Source organism: Bactrocera oleae, chromosome 2 (assembly GCF_042242935.1).
Source record: "Bactrocera oleae isolate idBacOlea1 chromosome 2, idBacOlea1, whole genome shotgun sequence".
NCBI classification, from domain to species: domain Eukaryota; kingdom Metazoa; phylum Arthropoda; class Insecta; order Diptera; family Tephritidae; genus Bactrocera; species Bactrocera oleae.
Genome location: NC_091536.1, coordinates 2006070 through 2030628, shown reverse-complemented (window position 1 = coordinate 2030628; position 24559 = coordinate 2006070). Strand labels below are relative to the sequence as shown.

General features: G+C 35.0%; 1 protein-coding gene across 3 annotated transcripts; it reads left to right on the top strand.

The window, feature by feature from the left end:
* The first annotated feature begins 309 nt into the window (after window positions 1-309).
* Window positions 310-23213, top strand: LOC106622602 (probable G-protein coupled receptor No18). 3 transcript variants are annotated; one of them, XM_070106579.1, is made up of 7 exons: window positions 9487-10403; window positions 13727-13939; window positions 14056-14507; window positions 19609-19711; window positions 19813-19938; window positions 20130-20313; window positions 21365-23213. In XM_070106579.1, exons 3-7 carry the CDS (start codon window positions 14099-14101, stop codon window positions 22055-22057), a joined length of 1515 nt encoding a protein of 504 aa, XP_069962680.1. In that variant the 5' UTR covers window positions 9487-10403; window positions 13727-13939; window positions 14056-14098; the 3' UTR covers window positions 22058-23213. The 3 variants fall into 3 exon arrangements, with proteins under 3 accessions (XP_014097299.2, XP_069962680.1, XP_069962673.1); XM_014241824.3 differs by lacking the exons at window positions 9487-10403; window positions 13727-13939 and adding an exon at window positions 310-772; XM_070106572.1 differs by lacking the exon at window positions 13727-13939 and having other exon boundaries at window positions 21365-23212.
* The last annotated feature ends 1346 nt before the right edge of the window (window positions 23214-24559 follow it).

The following is a 24559-nucleotide window of genomic DNA, read 5'->3' as shown; positions in this document are numbered from 1 at the left end:
TTGTGTGAGTGCACACTGAGAGAACCAGACGATTAGCAGAATACAACAAACACACGCATGGTCAAATACAAAGCTGAATGTTGTGGCACTGGCGGCGCAGAGGAGCGACAACAAGCTAGCATAAGTATGTATGGTAGATATTGGCAACAATCGCTACAATGGCAACAGCAAACACACACTAACCTAAAGACCAACATATTGTGGCGTAGCGTGGAGCAATGGCAACCATGGCAGCGACACAAAACAGCGCAACATATACAGGCAGCCGGCTTTGGTGGAGCCGCATCAACAACAGTACTTTGGAGACATTCAACGGAAACGGTTCTTTGCGACCGAAAGAAAAGTGAGAGTGGAATATTCTCCGACGTTTAACACACATATGAAGGAGATCTTCACTCGTAAAGTAGGCAAAATGAAAGTGGTGTACGCAAGTGCGTGAAAGCATGAATTAATGCTTTTGAGAATAAATTAAAAAACACTTATTTAAAGCCGCAATCCAATTTAATTACGGTGTACGAGATTAAAATCAGTTAAAATTACTTCGCAATTTGCGTTAAATGGCGAAAGCGGTTTTAAAAACCATCGAATTAATTAGTCAGATTTTTATCAATAGTCGAGCGTTTTAAATTTACAGTGGAACACATTTATGTTTTTTTTTTTATTACCTAAGTGTGCTTAATTAATTGTTACGAATTAAATAATCATAGATCTAAAACCAAACGCAAATGTATCGGTAAATATATCTGCTGTGAACCTTAATCGAAATGAAAATGTGAGTATGTAACAATTTGCTTTTATCTACTAACTTATTAAAAACAGGAAAATAATCAGCTTATAATACCCTTTACAAGTACAGAAAATTTCATACAAGAACTTAATTTTGACCGGTCAGTTTGAATGACAGCTATATGCTACGAGTATATTACTCCTATAGCGGTGGTTCCGACAAATGATCAGCTGTTTGGAGAGGAAAGAACATGTGCAAAATCTCAGATCGATATTTTAAGAACCGACAGACAGACAGATGGACATGGGAAACTATTTTAATATTTTGCAAATTGATTCAAATAAACCGAATACTGATCCATGCACATATGAGTCTAACATATCATCCATTATAAAACAAATGTTACGTTTCTAGTAAAATCCGTCAGATGAAAATAACATTTTCTGTAGTTTGTATCAATACCGTTTATTGGAGACACGTGTGTTTAATTTTTTGATGTTTTTTATTACCATCTTGTTTGACAAAGATGTTCAAATTTTTACTTAAGATGTCAGCATAAATCACATGTGCAAAGTGTTGCATAAAGGATGACAAAATTATTTTGTTACTGACAGATCGAAACAGGGTTAGGTCATTGAAGTATTTATATCAATAAGCAAGTATTAGTAGTAATAAGCCAGCAGTACAAGTTGTGCTACTTTTTTCGATATACCTATGTATGTATGTCTTCATGCCTCAGATGAAATCTACCTTTTATTGGAATGGGACAAGGTTGAGATACGATTACACCCATTTTGAACTATGTTAAGAGCTGAGATGATGTCAAAGTCATGGGACAAATTTGAGTTAAAGCAATTGAATAATTTGTGAGATGTGCAATTTTATCAGGATGTCGCGTGGTCCATTGTGGATTCGTGTTCTGTGAATCCATATATTATATTATATTATATTTGAGTTTTGTTCTTTATGGGTGACAATTATACTCTTAGCACGTTTTATTTCTTCGACCACCACCAACATCAATTTTTGTGCATACGAGTTTACGCTTTCGATTTCTTACCGGAGTATGATAGAATGCAGGTAATACTCAAATTTAATTCACAATTCTATCAAATTATTGAAAAATGTCTGTAGTAAAACTGCCGTTATATGAACGTTATTACTAGTTATTAATTTAGAAATTTAATAAAAAGGAAATGAAATCCAGGTTTCAAGTTAGAATATTCATAAAGTATTCTTACAACAATGTGTACTCGTATCTATGGTGTTACATTTGTTGAAAAGTGCTTGTAAATCTTTTCAAAATTTAATTGCGAAATTTAATTTCGTTTTCATAACAACGGAGAGAGCTAAAATATTTCAAAATGTATTCACTAGTCTAATCCGTCACAATGTTACTTAGTTATTGTGCGGTTTTTCTTTGATATTTCGCGGTGCTTTTGTTTTTGTCAGCTCTTAATTCCCTGCGAGTCGCTTGATCATGTTAGAAAGTCACTCGAAAGTTTGAAATCACCTGGTGAGTGTCGAACACCTTTTGTTTTTGCAAATAAATATAGTTAGAGACTAATTTTTTATGACACAAGGAGCTCGGGCCACTACAGCTGCGTGCAAACATTTACGAACGTGTTTATTCTCTATTCGTCACAATATTTATTGTTTACTAAATTTCCAAAAGAATTTCGTATTTCACACGTTTTCTATACAAACATACAAACACACATTTGTATGTTTGAAAATCGCAGTAAAAACATTAAATTGCAACCAAATTTTATACTCAGCCGTCTATATATAGAACAGTGTTTATAATCGTAACCTGGAAGCCAGCATCATGGAAGACACACACACACATCCATATGACATATTGATGAACATCTGTGTTCTATTGGCTGTAAATTGTTGCTGAAATGTTCATTATTCGTATTTTTTTATAAATATATATATACACATAAATAATTGGCAATATTTTCGTAAGATATTGTGAGTAGGTGAAATTTTGTTGAATTTGAGAATCATGGGATTTATGAATTCTATTAACGAATATTAATTTCCCAAAACTGCGCGCATAAAAATAATTTACAGGTAGGCGCGTGTGTGTCTATATATAAGTATAACGGTTTTTATGTGCGTTCAAAACACATACACGTATGAAAATATGTAGGCAAATTTTGTTTATTAGAGCTTGACGGCTTTTACATTTTTTGCAATCATTTGCCTTAATGGAAGATTAAATACGATTGTTTGTGCATTTAAAATCGCACTGATATACTAATGAGTTATTCAGCAGAATCTTAGAGACCACGAATTCATGTACGTATCATAACACACAAGTTTACAGGGACTATCCACTATTTCTTAAAGTTAAGCGCAGTGACCGCACGGCCTAGCTAAACATACAAATCACAGCAGAGGGGTATGACAAATGGGAATGTAATATCGTCCCACCAAATGAAAACCTTACGTGATAAAGTTATCACTGGTTCTTTTCTTGAGGGACAGGGTGAACTGCACAAAGAAGTTTTAAGTTACCTTCGGCAGTGAGACTGAATGGAGTAACTCCACGCTTAACTTGCAGCTAAGAGATAGCACAACTAAGTTGTACACTGACGGCTTGAAAGCGTCGGAAGGCATTGTTGCAGGTGGCGTAGGATCGCATACCAAGCTTTACACACCTATAGGACGTTTTCCGAGCATTTTTCAAGTAGAAAAAACGCAACTATTGCAATGAAAGTATTGCCATAGTCAGCGATAGTGAAGCGGCAGTTAACGCAATCTCAGCTTATGAGATTACATCGCTCTTGGAGTGCATAGAACGGCTGAATAGACTGTTACTTCACAACCATGTACTTGTCCTCTGGATGCCAGGTCACAAGGGGTAGCCGGGAATGAACTGGCTTCCCACTTTGCAACTGCTTCCAGTTTCCAAAGTTTGACAGATATGTACTACATCTATAGGGCAAGCATATTCATATACGCAGTTAGGATATTCGTCTCAAATTTACAAATTCACCATTTCCATAAAGAGTATTATTTTTAATTAAACCTTCAAAATTTACCACACATTTATTGTATCTACAAACGGTGATAATCATCGTGAGTTAGCAGTTTTCCCATCATTAAATACAGTTATGTCATTCTTAATACGATATAAGAACTTGCTTTTATTAGGCACCTGTAAACAACTATTAAATAAATGAGTCTAAAATAGTACTCAGCGGACGATGGCTTTATATAATATATGTATATACTCGTATGGTATATATTGTTTAATATATTCTCCCAGAGTTCCTAGGTGAAACACAGGGCTTTGTGATTTGTTTATTGCATTCACATTTATATGTACATGGATAGTAAATGTTATTGACATATGTATATACATATATCTTGATAGACTCTAAGTAGTCATGCTTGCTAGGAGACCGATTCTGAGTGTGAACTGCTCTTATGCGTTCTGCTGACGATTGCATGGTGGTGGCAGTGGCTTGGCTCTGGTAGACTATAATTGTCTACAAATTTTGTTTAGTTTAGGTAATTGTGATTGCTGATTTCCGAAAATGTCTTTAGTTTCAATGACTGGAGCAAATTTCGTCCACGTTGGTTGTAGCAAACAATAGCTTTCGCCTGATACTCACTACTATATGAAAGTTACTAGATCAGAAGTGTGCCTATAATTACCGAGTACGTTGTTATTGTTGCAAATCTTTGAATTAACAGAAATTTTGTTTTTTTATGTAAAGTTCATTGATTGCGCCGTCATGACGTAACATTGAGTTTATTCAGTTCAAACGATTATTTCTTTCAACAATAGCTAAACTAAACATCAAACCACCATAACTATTGGATAGTTATATATAATATTAGTATATTTGGTAATTCGTGAAATACTTGTAGACTTAATTTATTAGTTTATAGTGAAATTAATAGAATAATGTTGCGAGAAAATATTTTCAAATAAGTACATTTATCTATTGAAAACATAATTACCAATTAAGTAAATGGATAAAAGGGATTGTGATTGAGAAGTTACTGAATTTGGTTGAAAGGTTGAGCAGGTCCCCAGATATGTGATTTGACCTAAAAGTTAGCGATGCCACGCCCATCGCTCAATTTTGGCACCGGTTTCTATAAAGCTATTTTTACACTATCGTAAGAAGGGTTGAAAAAATTTGGCCTGTGTATATTTGGGTGATATAACTTTATTGGTTTGGAAGATATATGCATTAAACTTATTAGGGGGCGGGGCCACGCTTTGGTTCCCGAGTACACCTGTATCACGCATGCACAGCCCTAAATACGTGCATTCATAATATAAACTTTTTAAAAATCATATAACATAACCTACCTACCTACCTAAGTGTTGTTCCTTGAAACTTCGATTCGTACTGCTTTTGTGAGCTCCTTTTAGCATGTTTACTTCTGTTCTCTTTTGTTTTCATTTCACCAATGTTGGTTGGCATTGCTCAATTTGTTTACACGATTTTTCAGTCATTTAGTTTTTAAGTTATAATTTTGACTTTAATTTTAAGTTAGCTTAACAATATTCCATATATATTCAAGTTTATTTTTTAATTACTACAAAATATTGAGGCTGTCAACCATGCGTTGTAAGCGAGCAATCCAATTTTCGGGGATATCCTATCGTACAGTCTGTAGAAACGAACGGTAAAAGCGGTGGTGAGTGTTCATATACATTGCGCTCTCATGAGATAGGCCATATCAGATGATTTAGTTCACGATTTTGCGTCGCTGACTGTTCGTACTATAACTGAAGCATGAGACAAAAAAGTCATATGAAGTGTTTAAGAACTCTAACAGCCATTGCACCAGCCCACGCCATCTATAGATCTTCAGACTAATTCTCCAGCAATGATACAAATGTCCAGACCATTGTTGCATTTATTAGACATCAATGTAACACCTCGCTCCTGCACACGGGGGTTTTAATCAAAATGTAGTTGCTGTAAAATGTGAATGAAGATACTCATAAAAGCGCATAACTACACACGTGTGCAAAGTCTAGATACGAAATGGCTTCTAGAAATCAATTTCTTTGCCGGAAGCACTTGAGCATTCTTGAAGTATAATATTATGTACTGAGAGCCAACTACAAATATTTATTGTTTTATTGTTTTATTGTACTTGTCTAAGCACTTAAAATACAATTTCATCAAATTAGGTTACGAACGCGAAACAATTTGGGGCTTGGGGCAGCCACAGCGTAACAGAAATCCAAGGAAAAACCAAACAACAACAAATATGGCATTAATATGTGGGAAAATAGATGTGAAAATAAATTTACAATACGAAATTCTCAAGTTTGAAGAGATCAAAGTTGTAATGTTTATTTACGGAACAGCAGCCAGCGGAGCAAAGAACTCACCCATTTGAAATGGGTGGAACTATGCAATAATGCCAGATGTCAAAATGCTGAGGGAAGCTCAATTAGATTATTTGGCCTCTGAATTTTTGTTGATCGCATAATTTGCGCACTTATTGCAAATTTTATTCAATGTTATAAGTTAAAGTATTGATGAATTTCTCCTTTATATGTATGTTAGCCTTTCGAATGAACCCGTGCACAATAAATGCGTGCAATGGACTTTGAAAACCATGAACTGCTGTTGCGAAGCCAAGAGATATGTGCGCGTGGGGTTAAGTGCTATTTCTGCTATCAATTTATATAACATTGCGTCATTTATTTTTGTTTTCGATGTAGAACTATAATCTCTAGACTACAGACACAAGGACAGTTTGGGGTTAGGGCACGTTTTCAAACGGTTTTAGCCATTTTATGCACAAAGACTATATAACTCACAGTTTGACTGATATTTTCGGAATTATGAGGCAATAATGAGGCGCACCTCTGGTTTGAAAACTTTTCTAAAGTGGGCGTGGCCTCGCCCCGTAATAGGTTTAATGGATATATTTCCCAAACTATTCAAGCTTTATCACCCAAATTTGCACAGGACATATCATTTCCACACCTCTTGCGACAGCACGAAAATAGGTGAAATCGGTTGATAACCAAGTCCACTCTCCATGTAAATCCGAAGTTTAAGTGAGCAAGGTCGCTGTAATCAGTTGCAGAAAGCGATAGTAATATCGAAATTAATCATGATTTTTGTAATCAAAATGCTGACTAAGCAGACAGAAAATGCAGCAGGTGAATACGATAACCGTATCAGCTGTGTGAAACTCTATTATCACAGAGTAAACGGCGTTTATCTTTGTTTCTCATTATCAATGCTAAGCTACATATATTAACAATATATGATATTATGTTGGGAGCTCCACAGGCGCACACGGCTGCATTTAGGAGGGCATTAACAGGTTGGTTGAAAAGTTGCTAGCTCTCACCCAGAAATAGCACTACTAGCTCCTAATTTTTTTCCTCAAGTTGGTACATGTCGTGAGAACACATGCAAAGTTACAAGTCATTCTGTTAATTAATTCTTTATTTACAAGCCATTTGAAGTTGACCTGCCAGAGTATATTTTTAATATGGAAAAAATCTAATATCGCGCAGTGATTAGATTCTTTGTTTTAAAAGGTTTATAAGCAAATGCTTTTATGAACAATTGTTGGAAGTATATAAGAAGTCCTCACCTTCAAAACGCACCATTGAATTTTGGGCTCGGAATTTCAACGTGGTCGTACTCTGCTCGAAGACGATCCACGCTAATTACGACAAAAAACCATCAGCCACACCAGAAATCATTGAGTAAGTTCATTATAATGTAAGTGAAGATCTAAGTTTGACTAAGCGTGGAATTGCTAATGCTCATCTTGCCATAGGCATCTCAGACGAACGAGTACTTCATATTTTACATGGAGAATTACATATGAAAAACTGTTTTGAAAGTTAGTGCCGCTCACGTTAACAATTCAAGAAAAGCTAGATCAAAAACAAATTTCTCAGCATAATTTAGAGCGTTTTAAGTAAAATAAAACCGATTTCTTGCATCGTTTTGAAACTATGAATGAGATTTGCAACTGCCACCTTGATCCTAAATTGAAAGAAGATCGATTACAGTGGAAGCTGGTTGTTTAGCCCCAAGGCAGGTGAAGTCACAACGACAGTAAAGACAGGTAAGGCATCAGTTTTTTGGGATAAAAAGGAATTTTAATGATTGATTATCTACAGAAAGGTAAAACAATAAACTCTGAATATTATTGTGAGAAAAGACCTGGTTTGCAGCACAAAAAAATCATTATTATAGCCTTATTCGGGGTTTTTTGCATAGCTTCCAGAAAGTCATTATAAAAAAATTAATTTTGTACCAAAAACAGTATTTTTTCATTTCCAGCACAGAAACTTAACCAATAAATCAATTTTATGCCTAGGGAGCGATTATAATGAAAATAGTTAGCTTAATTTTTTTGAGATATTTTTTTGGTATTAAATAAACGAATATCAATATATACATATTTATATATAAGGGTGGGTAAAAAAACGAATATTTTGTTTCGCCTGGTACTTTGGTATATAGGTTATTTGACACCTCTACAAAAATCTTTCAAAGGATGAACTTTTTTTTCTAATGCAATGGTCCTTCGCCTTACAGTCTTCAACGTTTTTCTTATTATCAAATAGTAAAATTCATGTCTCGCTTTCAACTAATTGGTTGGAGGTAATGATCCCAAGGCATTGGTGCCTCCTGTTTCTCCTAGTAAATGTAACCATCTCCATAACCCATTATATTTGGGTTAAAACCGAGATCGCTTCCGGCTGCCTAATTAGTTACGAAGCTGAGATAGCCTTCCGACAACTCGTACACTGTACTCAAGTTCAGACCATGAGTGCAACATCGTTTGCACAGGCAATCTCATGGCAGCCACTTTCCTCAAGTTTTTTATCAGCTCATTGACGACCAAGATCCATAGAAAAGGAGAAAGAACTTTACCTTGTGGGGTGTCCCTACTCACATTTCGTCGAGCACGTGTGCTACCCCATACCGTCACCATCATTCTGTCGGACAGAAGACTAAAAATAAGGTGTTCTAAGTTTGATTCAACCCCAAAACCATCCAGAGCTGCATTCGGCATGACGTTATTGAAAGCTTGACACGATAGTATGCAGGTGATAGTATCCACTGACCTCTTTACAATAAGCGTGTTGCGCTCGTTATAAATGGTCCCTCGGAATGCGACCTCTTAGTTGCCAGTCTATCAGCTTCTCAAACGTTCTCTGTAATAAAAAGGAGAAGCTGATGCGCCTAAAGTCCTTGGCCGTGACGTGGGAACTCTTACCACCCTTCGAGATGAACGTAACTCTGACACACCTCCAGAAATAACTTCAGTAAATTTTCGTAGATCTTTCGGTCATTTGAAAATTAAATCCGTGTTTCTCATTTACGTAATGTAGCAGCTTTAAACTAGTTACAAGTAGTCTAGGTATTTGAGATTGGGCATTAAGAAATTTAGCTGGGATTTCAATTTGAGGGTCGAGTTATCTAAATACTCAAAACATGGATAACTTTCTGCAGGCATTTACTACAGGGCTTACATTTTATATACCACCTTTGTGTTGGTGTTGATTTCAGTTATTGTTGACATACAAACATTCATATATAATTACATACGAACTAATGGCGTCGTCGCTGCTCAAGCAGCACGCCACTCACTCGCCTTATCTATCTTAATCGTGTTTGGATTCTTTATCGCGACATCAGTGGTATCTGCGTTTGTTGTTGTATGCACGTTGTGCCATAAAATTCAATTTCAAATAATCAAAATTATACTTGACGTTACGACACCTTTCCACCTTCACTTCACACAAACGAACGCCTTCGCTGGCGAACAGTTTGTTGACGCGGCGTTTCCAAGCGAGTTCAACCGCAAAGTATTTGATCTCGATTCGCAATTAATGAAATCAAAAATTTGTTAAAGTGAAACTCGATAAGCGCAAACTGAAAACAATCAAGTAAAGAAATTAAAAACACAAGTGTTTGATATTCCAGTGAAAAGAAGATTTGTCATTAATTTGCCGAGGATTATCACTGATTGCAGAGGATAAGTTGCGACAACACGACGCACATTTTGCGTGTGTGTTTTTTGTGAATTAATTGCGAGATTTTAAGAAAGATAGCAGTGAATCGTGCACGACAAGAACTAATGGCTACCGAGATAAAAGGTGGGCGCATCAAGCGATGGTATCACAGACGTGACGTTAGTGCTCGCTTAGTAATTTCAAAATAAGACACCAGGGCACCATTGAGCAGTTAGAGGTTAACGCCAAATGTAACAGTTTCTGCAGATTAAAACAAATGATCCAAAAAGTCTTCGCATTTTCGCTGTAAGCGTTTAGCAGACTTAGTGGCCACTCCAAAACACATACATACACATAAATACTCAAACGCCTGCTCCTATATGGACATAATCATTGATGATTTGAATTTACAGCCGCGCCATTGTTGCTTGTATAGCTCTGCGAAAGTGTGTGTATAAAAGGTGTAATTAAACACTGGTTTGAACATCTGTGAATGGACAAATGCAATAAAATGAAATTTCATAAATCAACGTTTGGTAGCGTGAGGCATTAATTGCCTGATAAGTGGACAATCAAGCCCGGCGATGGGGCAGTTGTAAATATGTCGAGCACGCTGGAAGTGTAGAGTAATTTATAATTAAGTGTTAAAATATTTAAGTTAATTACTTCTGGAATTCGGCAGTCTACAAGGTCAGTTTCAGAAATAGATAATTTGTATATAAGTTGCAAGCGTCGCTTTTGGTGACTCAAAAGTAAACAAATCAATCTTCCATAGAACACTTGCGAATGCTTTAAGTAAACAAATTGCTCACGTGTTGAGCGCTTTCAATCAAATACATGTGTGCATACCTTAAAGGCCGATTTATTAATTGCCCCTCAGTCCGTCCGTCCGTCCATTGAGATTATAAAACTTGTTTCATATATTTTTTTTATATAAATATATGTAAATAAATAGTAATTTTAACGGCGGCTACGTCGACAATAAAATACAATATACAAATACCTGTCACAAATAAAAAAGTTTTAATACAGGAACTTAATTTTGAACGTACAGTTTGTATGGCAGCTATATGCTATAGCTCTCCGATAACGATGGTCCCTACAAATGAGCAGCTTCTTGTTGAAAAAAGGACGTGTGCAAAATTTCAGATATGTAGACAGATGGACATAGCGAAATATACTTAGCTCCACACACTTAAAAAAGTATACAACGACATTTAAAGTTAATTTGTCCATCTTTTCCATTATGCGAATTAAATTATTTTTTCTAATATTTTAAGCATTCAAAAAGTCAGCCATCTCATGTCAAAATAATACTGCTGTTTTGCTAATTTTCATCGGGTGGCGCCATCTACTAAGTCAGTTAAATATATACAGTAAAGTACATAAGTGACATTCGAAAAGCGCGCAAAAAGCAAATATGAAGGAATCCTAGAGACGTCTAGGTAGTCATTTACACATATAGATTTTTTCTGGGGTATCCGACGTTTACTTCTGGGTGTTACAAACTATGTGAGAAGTTTTCCAGTTTAGGGTATAATAATGTACATAACCCAGTAACCAATTATGTTACAAAACAAATTTGGTACTTGGGGTTAGATTGCGCGTTATGTGTGGTCTTGATTGTTTTAATGTTATTGTATTAGGTATATGGGGACTAAGGGAATTATTGATCTGTTTCAACTAATTATAAGCACACAGGCATATTGATATCAGAAAACGAATCTCTCTGAGTTTCTATAATATATCCCACAGATTGACCGATATATTCGATAAAATATATTCAGTACCATATATTTGGTACCTAGAGGAGCTTGAGCAGTTTTGGTTCGATTTGAATCATTTTTGTTCTTAAATTGGCACACTTTAAAGTCAGCATTCATGCAAAGTTTTATCCCTATACAATCATTGTTGCTTGATTTGTGTACTGAAAAGTGAAAGATGAAAGATCAAATTGATTTTAAAGCTGTGTTATATAAGAAGTAGGCGTGCTTGTAGTCTGATATCGTTTTTACACTGCGGTATAATATTGTAAGAATAATGCCACCTACCGAATTTGATTAAAGTCGGTCAAGCGGGTCCCGAGATAATTGTTAAATTCCGTAAAGTAAATATTCCGTATGAAGGAAATTGTAATTATAATACAAAACTTAGGTAAATTATCTAAGAAATAGCAAATACGCATTTTGTCTGGGTCATTTATTGCCTGCTACCATTAAAATAAAGTTGGAAGTAAACATGTGGCCCCGTTAACCGGAGAATCAAGAAAGCCCAAAATATTTGCTAAATACTCGGCAAAGAGAGGTTATTTAAATATGAAAACAATCAAAAAAGCTCTCCCGCTAAATTTGTTGGCAGCGAACTCTATCTTCGTATTTATTATGCTGTGGTGGAAGTATTTACAGATCAACTCTAAATTAAAACAACTACAGAAGAGCTAAGTTCGGTTGTAACCGAATATTTGGCGCTTACGTGAACAAAACTAATATACTCTCTGTTGCGAGTGTATAATAGTTTTGTTCACCTAACGTTTGTTTGTATCATAATGTAATAATTTTTATAAAAAAAAGCCATGAAGTATCGTTCTGTTTACCCACAACAGTGCGGTTTACCTTATCAAAACAGGCCAGAATTTTTATTCAGGAAAATACTTGCAACGTAGAAAAATTCCCTTAAATAATTTAGTCAATGCTTTCAGCCACTGAAAAAACAACAACATAGGCATGAGCAACATCTCTGTTGTCGTCGGAAGTTAAACATATTTATTAGTTTTTTGCTCGTGATCAGATATTTTCTATGGGTCTACAAAAAAATAAATTGTCTGCCTTTTCTTGGTGTTAAATGAAAACTGCGTTAAAAATGTCAAAATTCGATTTAGTATCCAACATAGTTGCTATCGACTATATGGCCATCTTCGAACTTTTCGATAAAATCTTCTCCATCGAGTATGAAAGCGGAACGGTATGCTGAGCGCAGCAATACATGTTTTTGTAGGTTAGTTTTAACTAGTTCAATTCTAGTGCCTCCCTTCATATAAACTTTGGTAAAATTTTCAGTGTGCTATGCCAGGTACTACTTAAAGAACAATTACGCAATTCCGCAATTCCGCTATGCTTATCACCAGTGCGCCATAATCTGCATTGTTGAACGCTTTAAAGTAGTCAGTGGGTTGGAGAACGACGTTAGGCGTGCATATGCAAACCCACCTCCGAATCCCTGCCAATTTGCACACATTATCCATTGCCTAAAGTTATATAAGTCCCCTTTGTTTAACTTAAATTAAGCTTATAAGTGGCTACATATAAAATATAATATTTTAGGGCGCGTCTCAGAAACCAGCAGTAAATGAAATGTGTGAACATTTACTCATACATACATACGTACCCATACATTTAAAGTAATACACACATAAAATGTGCAAATATTCCTCTTGCAGCAAGGGTTTTTATTTCCATTCTAACGTATGTCCCCCGTTGGCATATGTTTTGTGTAGAGCAAGGAGTACCAGCATCTACTCTATGCACTCAAGCGATGTAAATATAACATATACGCTTTGGGTGTTGAAACTTTCAATTTACTGTGACCACCTGCCGCTCTAACTGGGTAAGTTTAAGTGCTTACAGCATCGCCAACAATACCTTTGTTGGAAATTCAAAAATATGTGAAATAAGTGTATTTCAGCTCTTTTATACAGATAGTGTATTTAACATACACAAACATTTAAATCGTTTTCTCATTTTATTCTATGAAATTTTTAAATAATTGTTCCTAGTATTTTTGGGTTTGTTTGGTCAACCTAAAGGTTGAAATCGTGTACGATCGATTTTTTATGACATCTACCTAAAAAAGGTAATACTTGTAACGTCGAAAAGTGCCCTACGTAGGCCAATAGACGTTTTTTGAACTTTTTCAGTCCCATGATTCGCTACATTGGTGTGATCCAAAGTTCTTATAAAACAAGGTTTTAGTAATTTGTAATTCAGTTTTTTAGATATCTATTTGAAATCTTGCAGTTTTTGGAAAACTATTTTATTTGACGAGATATCTTCACGAAATTTGGCACGGATTATTTTCAAAGATAATGGAGTAATCCACGAAGAAGCTATTTAGATCGGATAACTATAGCATAAAGCATAAGCTTTTGTATTTGTGAAGGGTTTTCCAGATTCGATGCAACCGAAGTTAACGTTTTTTCTAGAAATTGTAAATGCCACCATTTTGTCAAAGTGAGTTATTTTAACTAATACATATGTTTATTTCTATGGTATATTGATTTGAAAATTATTATTCAACACATTTTTTATGAAATTAATAAGTTAAAATAAATATCTATTTATTTCAGATAAAAAAAACATATTTAAAATTGGTTACACACCCTAGAAACCATGGAAGCACACAGAGCGAACGAAGATAACTTTATTCGGAGACCGCCTCCTCTCATATACTACACGGCGTCTACACCCAACAGCGCCAATATTACACAGTCGATTTTAGATCAAAGACACAACACCGTTACCAGTGCCGTTACTGAAGTTTTGGAGATTTCAAATTCATCGACCGAAGAGTGGACACATTTCTACGATCTTATGCTGTCCTGGCAAGGCATTTGTTTGATCGCAATTTTTTGTGTGCTCATCGTAATAACAATGCTGGGCAATACATTAGTAATAATGGCGATTATAACCACACGACGCCTGCGCACCGTAACAAACTGTTTTGTAATGAGTCTGGCGGTTGCGGATCTTTTGGTGGGCATTTTCGTTATGCCACCTGCGGTGGCCGTACATTTAGTGGGTAAGTAAGGAGTTATTACATCTATTCATTTGTAATAGGGAATCATTTTATTCTTTTGTTACAGCAATAGTAAGTAATAAGATCTAGCTCGAAATAACATGGTGGTTTCATGGAAGTATTAAACTTGTTTATCAAATAAAACAAAAGCTACATTTGGGATATAAAAATAATGCTTCGCGAATTGTATTATATAATATTTATTGCTAACACAGAATTTGGGTCACATGGCACTCCGCCTGTATTTTATGAAAAGCTGCCGGTCCAATTATACACCCCTTAATCCAGTAAAGCGTGCTTTTTCTAATAATTTGTGTAAATATACTGTCATAAATGTCAAGCACATACTAAACTGACAGCTGATTTTACAACTATAAATTCTTTTATTTAAAGAAAAATCTTCGCTGTAACATTTGAATAAGAAAATATCAATCTTGATAACCTTGTCTTCTAACTCAATTTCTCGAATTTCTATCTCTTTTTTCTGCTTAAAACTTTTCTTGCCCTTAAATGCCAGGGAAAGTTGACAGCTACTTTTTGTCATAACACTTAACTTTCCTCCCATAATGACTCAAATATTCTTTATGTAAGAACCGCATTAGTTTTATGCTGGAAACAGTCACCCTCATTCCGCCCTTCCGTACATGATCACATTAGGGAGGGGCATCTGCAGTTTAATTTTTTTTTTTAAAGTGTCAAATCTTGGGATCTAAATAACCGATTTCGGATTACAACCACGCCTATTTCCCATGTAACACCATTTTAAATTCCATCTGATTCTTTCTCCATAATAGTACGTTTTTGTGTCAAAAATGGGTTAAAACGGATTAATACTTTCTATAGCCTTATATACTTCCGGGTGACTTTATACTGTATATATTTTATGCCGAATATGTCGTTCAGTGAGCATTAATATTTTTTTTAAATATATAAAATTGCTTCAAAATATGTTCTCGAGTATAGCTGAGCTATGTGAAAATGAATATCTTTCTCTATCCCCAATATACAAATATATGATTTTCGTATTTTCACCTGAAACCGTTCCGGTTGATCAAAGATATTTTAATGAAATTGAATAAGTTTTCTTAAAATTATGTGGTTTGACGCTGAATTAGAATTAAATTAGTATATACCATGGTCTAAACCTCACACCTTTATATAATGAATTCCGATTATCTGGTTGAGGTTTTCTACATAAGCTTATAACTTAAAATTTAGCCACTTTGGTCGAGTTAATATCATATTTATTCATATGTACATCACTTCAAGATGTTTCTTTTTTTTTAATATCATTTTCGCTCACGCGAACTAAAATATAGCAATAAAACTGAGACTAAGTTTATGACCTTTAATATAGAAGATACCGAATTTTATTGTAATTTAAACACGATTTCATTTAATAATGGAAGTTTACTTCTCCATTCCAAGAAACATGTGTGCCAAGTTTCATAAAGATATCTCAATTTTTACTCAAGTTACAGCTTGCACAGGCGGACGGACGGACGGACCGACAGTCACCCGGATTTCAATTTGTTTTTTCTTCCTGATCATTTACTTATACATAACGCTATATCTAACTCGATAAGTTTTAGGTGTTACAAACAACCGTTAGGTGAAGAAAACTATTATACTCTGTAGGAACAGGTTGCGAGAGTATAAAAATAGTCTACCTATTTATAAATAAATGTATTTGTCTGCTATTAGGAGATAGTATAAGAATATTTCAAATAAATTTAAGTTAATTTTTAATTAGTTCAAAATAACAAGACTGGTAATCCTGCGTTGTAAGAGAGCAATCACCTAACTGCTAAGAGCAATCAGCTATCTCGTTTCTACAGAAAAATTCAATTTTCACGGATATCCCACCGTACTGTGGTAAAAGCGGACGGTAGAAGAGGTGGTGAGTGCTCGTTTGCATTGCGCTTTCATAAGAAAAGTTGTATCAACTGATTCGGTCGGTTTTGCGTCGGTGACTGTTTCCAGCATTAGTATTCGTTTATATGTGACCCGTTATACATATGTTGTCCCATATGCTGTTAATAGTTAATTATAGTAAAAATTGCTACTAAAGTTGGAGATTTTCGAATCCAACGAGCATTTGTGCGTAGTAAAAGACTCCGCGCACTGAAAGGACCTGTATTAAATGGTAAGCAAGTGCTACAATTTTGAAGAAATTTATAATAATACTTATAGTTCCATAATTTCATAACTAAATAAATCTCATTTCAAAAAAAGGACACACAAAACAACGAATTTAGAAACTTTCTAATTTCGTTTAATCAAATCGAAACAAATTCAGAACCGAAAATATGAGATAATTTATCACAATTTAAAGTATTTTACCACGACTTTTCGACTGTAAACCTGTGTTATCTTAAAATGATTCGCATGTTTTTATCTAATGCGTAAAGTGAGGAAAATTTCCATAATATGTTACTGTAACGCATGGTTTGTGTACACAAACATTAAACGACAAACGCAAGCAGTGCAAAGCAAAAAATGTTGAAATAAAAATTTTAATGTCGTAGAATGTGGTCCAGCATATGTGGTATTGCAATGACATTTCTATGGTCAAACACTTGAATTGCCTCATTTTTCCGCATACCTAAAATTGTGTTGGAAGTAATCTCAGCTCGTCAAAAAGTATTAAAAAGCTTGGCGACGCCATTTACATATACATATGTGCTTTTATGAGGTGGCCAAGTGTATGTGTGTGTGTGTGCCTTTAGTAGAATTCCATATGGAAAAGCACATAAAAAGCGTATGAACGCCAAAATACATACATACATATATGAAATATAATAAAATTTAATTGCTTCTTTTCACAAATGATCACACAAGTATTTTCGCAAAGAAATAACGCCTTTTTACAACCCATTAATAATAATGAAATTTGTATGCGAACCAAAAGGCATATTTCCATATGATTTTGCCACCATAAGGGCGATTTTAGCTGTGTGAAATTTACAGCTAAATTAAGATTAATATACATAGGTGCCCTTGGAAAGCACACGAAACTTTGAGGCTGTTTAATTCATTGACTCCATTATTCTGTTCTAAAGAAGGCGAAAATGAGATGGAGTTTTAGTAAATTGGTTTTAGACTGAAAGAAAGAGATTCTATAGAAGTTACAAGAAAGCATAATGAAAGTATAGTACATATTGATTAAAATCTCCTGAGAAATACTAAGGAAAAAGAAAACCTGTAAACTCTTCACCACTGAAGATGGCATAGAAAAGATTGTTGAAAAAGTTGTCCATGCAAGCACTTGATTCCGATAGTTGTTTGTATGGCAGCTACATGGGTATATACTATAGTGGTCCGATATCGGTATTAGGGTATGATTACTAATCCTAATCTATATGAAATTTATTTTTCTCAAATCCGTAGTTCAGAGAGCGAAACATGTTCATAGCTTGCCTTAAAATAGTGCATCAGATGAACCTAAACACTTAGTATATATGTATGTATGTCCTTTCTAATAGATTGCATTCAGTAGTCTTTCGCTAAACTATTGCCATTAAATTAAAAACATTCTTATACCATGTTCAAAGAAGTCAATAAGCCGAGTCTGTTAAGTTATTAATCAATTCATGCTTCAAACAGTCACCGACATTCCTCCCTTCCGTACTTACCGCCCGTATCAAACGAATACTGTCAAAAGTTATGCCCGTATTTGCAACGCAGAAATCAGCTGTGCTCTTTTGTTTTCATTTTACAAATGTTGCCATTGTTCTATTTGTATACACGATTTTTCACACATTTAGGTTTTTGGTTATAATTTTTCTTAATGCAAAAGCTCAAAACTAAAATCCAACTATTATAAATTATTTACCTATTTATAAATAAATGTATTCGACTGTGATTTTGAGTTATTTTAAGAATATTTCAAATATATTCAAGTTTATTTATTTAATTACTACAAAATATCGAGATTGGCAACCCTGCGTTGCAAGAGATTGCTCTCTCACTCTCAACTCACTCGCTTTTACGGAAAAAATCCAATTTTCGCGGATATCCTACCGTACGGTCTGTTGAAGCGGACGGTAGAAGCGGAGGTGACTGTTCATTTACATTGCGCTGTCTTGAGCTCTTCACGGTTTTGCGTCGGTGACTGTTTAAACTATCAGTCATTAAATATATAATACTAAAAAAACATATTTTTTGTTGCTTTGTCTAGCAAATTTTAATGTTTTCAAATGTTCAGATTACGGCATATTCATGAAAATATTGAATGTGCTCTTGTTTTCATGATTATTGCATATCTAATATTTCTAGGATTATCGGCTTGTTAGTAGTAAAAATTTAGTTTTTCAGTCACGATAAGGTTTCAGCGCAGCTTTTTTGTGCATACAAACATTACGTGATCTTCCATTGGTTTCTTCAACTTCAGGAATAGGAAAAAGTCGCAGGGACCAATTACGACCCGTTTGAGCAAACCCGAATCGTTGTTGATGTCATTGAACAACTCCAGAGCGATACTAATGCGACATTTAGCAATTTCGGAACAAACTTCGTTACCAGACATTGCATTTAAAACTGTTTATAATTACAAAATTAGAAATATTATTGTTAAAAATTAATCTCTTTCATTATCTCAAATGTTATCAACTAACCACTTTGAAAATTACTAATTTGATGCAAACTGGAATATCAAAATATAATTAATAACAAATCGAAGAAAATTAGTATCAATCATTTTCAAGTTTGGAAGTAATCCACGGGGTTATCCTTACACCGCAAATAGCGTTTTCGTTTTTATTCACAATATTTTATAACTAATGTAGACCTTTGCCACAGCAACGCGTGGACTGGGTCCTCTAGTATATTGTATTTATAAATATAATATAATATGCTAAATATTCTAAAAAAATATACATCTGCTGCTATAGAATAATAAGTTTTCAATTAAGAAATAAGAAATTTGAAAGAAAAATTAGGAATTTGATATTATTAGTACATAATTATTGATAAAATGGACACTGAATTACTATAGTTGCAATTGTATTTGTATTCATCAAATTATTGTTAATTAATTAGCATATGTTTGTTCTTTCGTTTGCTTATCCAATTAACTGCAATTTACCCTTCACCTTTACTCAAGGCTCCTGGCGTCTCGGTTGGATACTTTGCGACATTTGGATATCGCTCGATATATTGCTTTGCACCGCGTCCATACTCAGCTTGTGCGCCATCAGCGTGGACAGGTGAGTTGCCCCCTCCATGAAGCCATTTCACTTGCGCAATGGTCCCCAAGTTATAGCTCTATTCTAGTAATCCCAATGGTGTTTTTGCCTCCCGTATACAGATACCTGGCCGTGACAAAACCGCTGAAATACTCACGTAAACGCCGTTCGAAACGCTTGGCCCTGCTAATGATACTCATTGTTTGGATGGTGGCACTGGCGATAACTTGTCCGCCTATGCTCGGCTGGTAAGTTATGTCATAATAAATACATTAAGCATTAAGTGAATATGGCGACGCGCCGGCATATGGATGGCATTCGAAACTCCGTCACTGCAAAGTGCCTCCGAGTTCTTTATTGGTTGCCATCATTTTTTGCTTTTCAACCAAATTGAAATGTTATTGCTGATGTCCATGTAATTTTATCCATATTGTTATAGGTATGAGCCGGGACGACGTGACCGAAACGAGTGCCGTTACAATCAAAATAAAGGATACGTCATATATTCGGCCAGTGGCTCCTTCTTTTTGCCAATGATTGTGATGCTTTACGTTTATGCGCGTATTTCCTGCGTCATCGCATCGAGGCATGACAAAATGATGCACACCAGCGTGCATTGCAAGGTAATTTAATAAGTAGTGGTGTGCAATAAACAGAAAACTAGTTAACCAAATTCAATTAGGCAATTATCAAGAAGGCCAATTTAGAGCAACTATTGTACTTGGTTTTGTACGCTAAACTCGAGGGGACAATTTATCAAGGCTGTACCTCCAAAACTATTACTCAGATCAAGTTGAGCATTTAGAACAGTATTCTAGAGATAACATTTTTATAGAATTAAAGAAAACAATAAAATAATTGATTTTTTGAAGTTGAGAAACCCATGTAACACCTTAAATTTGTTCGGCCGATTTGATTAAAAATTTTCTCAAGAAAAAATATGTGTTTCTCTTTAATCGCTTTGGGTCCCAACCTCTCAAGCTGTATTTTGGATGTCATATGGCCTAAGGTAAACTTACCAGATGCATTGATTATCATCCAGTTTACGAGTATATTCTAGTCATTCTGAAACTCATTCTTATATTAGCCCTTGTTAATGGGCTAGTCTTAAATTTTTGAGATATCGATTTGGAATTTTGCACACATAAGTTTTTCTCAAAGAAGTTGCTCATTTGTTGAAACCACCGTTATCGGACATAGCATATAGCTGCCATACAAGCTGAGCTTACGAAAAAAAGTGCTTGTATGGAAAGCTTATTCATTTGATGAGATAATTTGACGAAATCTTACATGGGAATATTGTCAAAGGCAACGATGCAATCTCCGAAGAAATTGTTCAGATCGAGTTACTATAGCATATAGGTGCATAAAACCTGAACAATCAAAATCAAGTTCTTGCAAGCGGAAGTTTTTATTTGTGAAGGGTATTATAGCTTCGGTGCAACCGAAGTAAACGTTTTATTTTATATGAATCTATTTAAAAAGACATGATGAAGAAGAAGAGAAAAAGATATTTAATTATTAAATTTTGCGCAAAGTTTATTATTAATTCCGACATAAAACGCTACACAAGCAACCCTCGTCCATGAACAACTTTCCTTAACACGCACTTTAAGCTTATAATTCGATGCAAATTTAACGCGTTTGACTTTTTTCCATTTTTTTTTCTCGCAGCGATTCAGACGTTACACTACCGTTGATAACTACAATTATGCTGAGCAGGATTTCTTCGAGTTGACACGCGAGAAGGCCCCAGAACAGCGTAGATTTTCCAATCAAACTATCATTAATGAGCTAACTGAAGTCATGGTGCCCGATATAGAACACATCAGACCTCTGCTCAACTTACCAAAGACGAATAGCGGTAAGGGTAAAATCAACGATTTGACACGACCCGTGTCATGGAAAACGCAACCAAGTACGGTGTATCAGTACACGTCCAATGGCAAACGGCAACAGTACGCCCACTCGTGTCCGCCTGGTACGATAGCACATATGCAGCAGCCACGCGGGTCTCAACCGCAACAACAACAACTGAGATCCTTGGCCAACTGCATAATTTCGCTGAGGAAAGAGCACAAGACTACACAAACGCTGAGCATTGTGGTTGGCGGCTTTATTGCCTGTTGGCTACCATTCTTCATTTACTACTTGCTTACACCGTTTATAGAGCCGCGAAAGGTCAGCCGGGCTCTTACGCATGTGCTCACCTGGCTGGGCTGGCTGAACAGTGCCATAAATCCCTTCATTTATGCATTCTATAGCATCGACTTTCGCGTGGCCTTCTGGCGACTCATCTGCCGACGCTTCTGCAGCAACATTATGCGACCGCAAATGCCCACCACCACTACATCGATGCGGTTGTAGGCGCAGCGCTCAGCGGAGAACCCAGCAGATGAACAGGAAACATCTGTGTTGTCATTGTTGTACACAAACTGATTTGACACACATACATATGTACATATATTTAGAATTATAAGCTGAAAAGCGTTTTATTCGTGGTGCGTGCATCGGACTATGTGTATGTATGTGTAAGATGTGCTCCATGTTCGTATATACTTGTATGTATGGTATGTGTCTTATAATATCTTAAGGCTATTAGTCAAGCATTGTGCTCAGCATCCATGTGAAGAGACTTTTAATATGGACGGATCGATTGAGTTGTTTTATAATCGCTAAGAAAGGTTTACCTGGTCAATTTACCTATTGTAGGGTCGCATTTTTGCACGTGTATCATTGTGTGTGGTATATGGTATATGTACAGAATTCTCTATTTATCCAGCTACTTGTCTTACACTGACCCAATGGGCAAAAAATGCGACTGTTGGTATAAAAGCTTCATCGTTTCGAAGAACATTAAGCCGTTCCAAATGTAATTGTATTTACTCTAATTAATTAATTTAAAACAAAATATATTTGTTGCTTTTATATATAAAATATATAGTATTTATGAATCAGTTCACAATTTAAGTATTTTGTTATATACATAACGGTTGTTTTTTAGACACACACGACCTTTGGTTCCAACAAGACGACGCTTCATGCCATACAGCCAATGAAGCAATCAATTTATTAAAGAAAAAGTGCAAGATCGCTTGACTATTTTTTGTGGGATTATGTGAAGTCGCTTGCCTACGCAAATAACTTCAGAATATTATTATTATTTCTTTTTGAAAACCACATGTCTAAAAAAGCACCCTTTAATATATATTCATGTGTGTACTGCAACTCTGAAAATATTCAAGTAAACTATTTTATCTGAAAGGGTATGTTATAGGAAGACCAAATAAACACACATATTGTATATGTAAATATGTATATAAGTCCAAATAAACATGTGTATGAAACCATATATGTTATTATATTTAAATATACTTATTAACTAAATACTGTGTATTTAAAAATAACTAAATTTTAAGATTTATAGAAGTTATTAAATACGTCTTGCTTTTTGTGATGTCACTGTGTAATAATAATGAATGTATTTGCGTTTGTTTTATTTAACAATAAACTAGAATTGTATTGCTGTTTATTTAAGTATCGCATATATATAATTATGTAATAAACAGCTGAACTGAGTTCATATTTGAAAGAATTAAATCAAATCATTCCACTTTATATAAAGAATGTAAACATTTTTTGTCGCAGGATTTGCATATTATTTCTATTAAAAGTTTAGGAAGGACTAAAATCAGGCGAAAAAAATTCTAGTGTCGTACAAAAAGTATTTGCGAATATCTTTTACGTTTCCAAGGAAAATATCAGATTTTTTATCAAATCTACTGAAATGCTGGATAAGGCTTAACTTGATTACCACTCGGCAAGTAATGGGCCTAAAAATGGCCTAAGTGCGGCCACTTGCCGTCTGGCGCTCATGCGCCTCCCTTTTCAACCAACCAAACTTTATACTTATACCCACTTTGTGTATGCGAGTACATTTCTATTTTTCAATTTTTTAAATATAATTATTTATGAATGTGTTTAAAAGACTTTCTCTTACGACTTAAAATGTATATGCCAAATGAATGAAGAACTTCAGTCAGCTATTACAAAACCAACAGATACCTCCGTTGCTGTCGTTTGTGAACCTAGACAAACCCCTACTATTGCTGCCTGAGCAAGAATTTCAACAAAGACACTGCAAATCATTACACAGAACCGCATGACTGGAATATGCTCAGCATATATGTATATGTACATACACACGAGTTTGTATGTATGTTTCTTGTATGACGGTAGCTAGACCGTGTGGGCGGCATAGCATGCGCCATTTTCACAGGTTAAATAAACATTACACTCTCCTTAACATCATTTTTCTTTCAACTCGATTCATTTTTGCATTAGCGAGTACATGGCTAGATATGCCTTGTGACACAAACATCGCGACGTTAGTATAGCGGCAATACACAGATGTTTTCGAAATAATTACAACACATACATATGTACATACTTACGTGTTCCTTTTGTATGTACATAGGTATACCGGCACCTACGCATGGTACATTTTGCACCTGAAGAGCAAATATTTTATATTTACTTAGTTAAATAGAGTAGTGTCCAATCTCGATTCCTTGCTATTATTGATATCTTTTCGAGATGTACTTGTACAATAGAATGAATGAAGAGTTATTTCAAAATTATTGATGGCTGATTAACTGAAGTTGTGACAGACTAAGTTAAAGAATCATTTAAATATATTGGTAATGCATATGGGTGTTTGCCTGAAAGATACAAGCCTTAACCAAGTTAAATCGTCCATGGAACCATAAAATATAAAGCTTTTGCGAAGCTATTACATTTATCAATTGATTGTTAAACAATTGATTTAGCGCATTAGATCTGTAATTGTTTGATTTTGACGACCCTCGC

Coding starts and splice junctions, on each gene's coding strand:
- LOC106622602 (XM_014241824.3), top strand. CDS start 14,099: ATGGAAGCACACAGAGCGAACGAAGATAACTTTATTCGGAGACCGCCT. Junction 19,939..20,129: donor TGTCCGCCTATGCTCGGCTG/GTAAGTTATGTC, acceptor ATATTGTTATAG/GTATGAGCCGGGACGACGTG. Junction 20,314..21,364: donor ACACCAGCGTGCATTGCAAG/GTAATTTAATAA, acceptor TTTTTCTCGCAG/CGATTCAGACGTTACACTAC.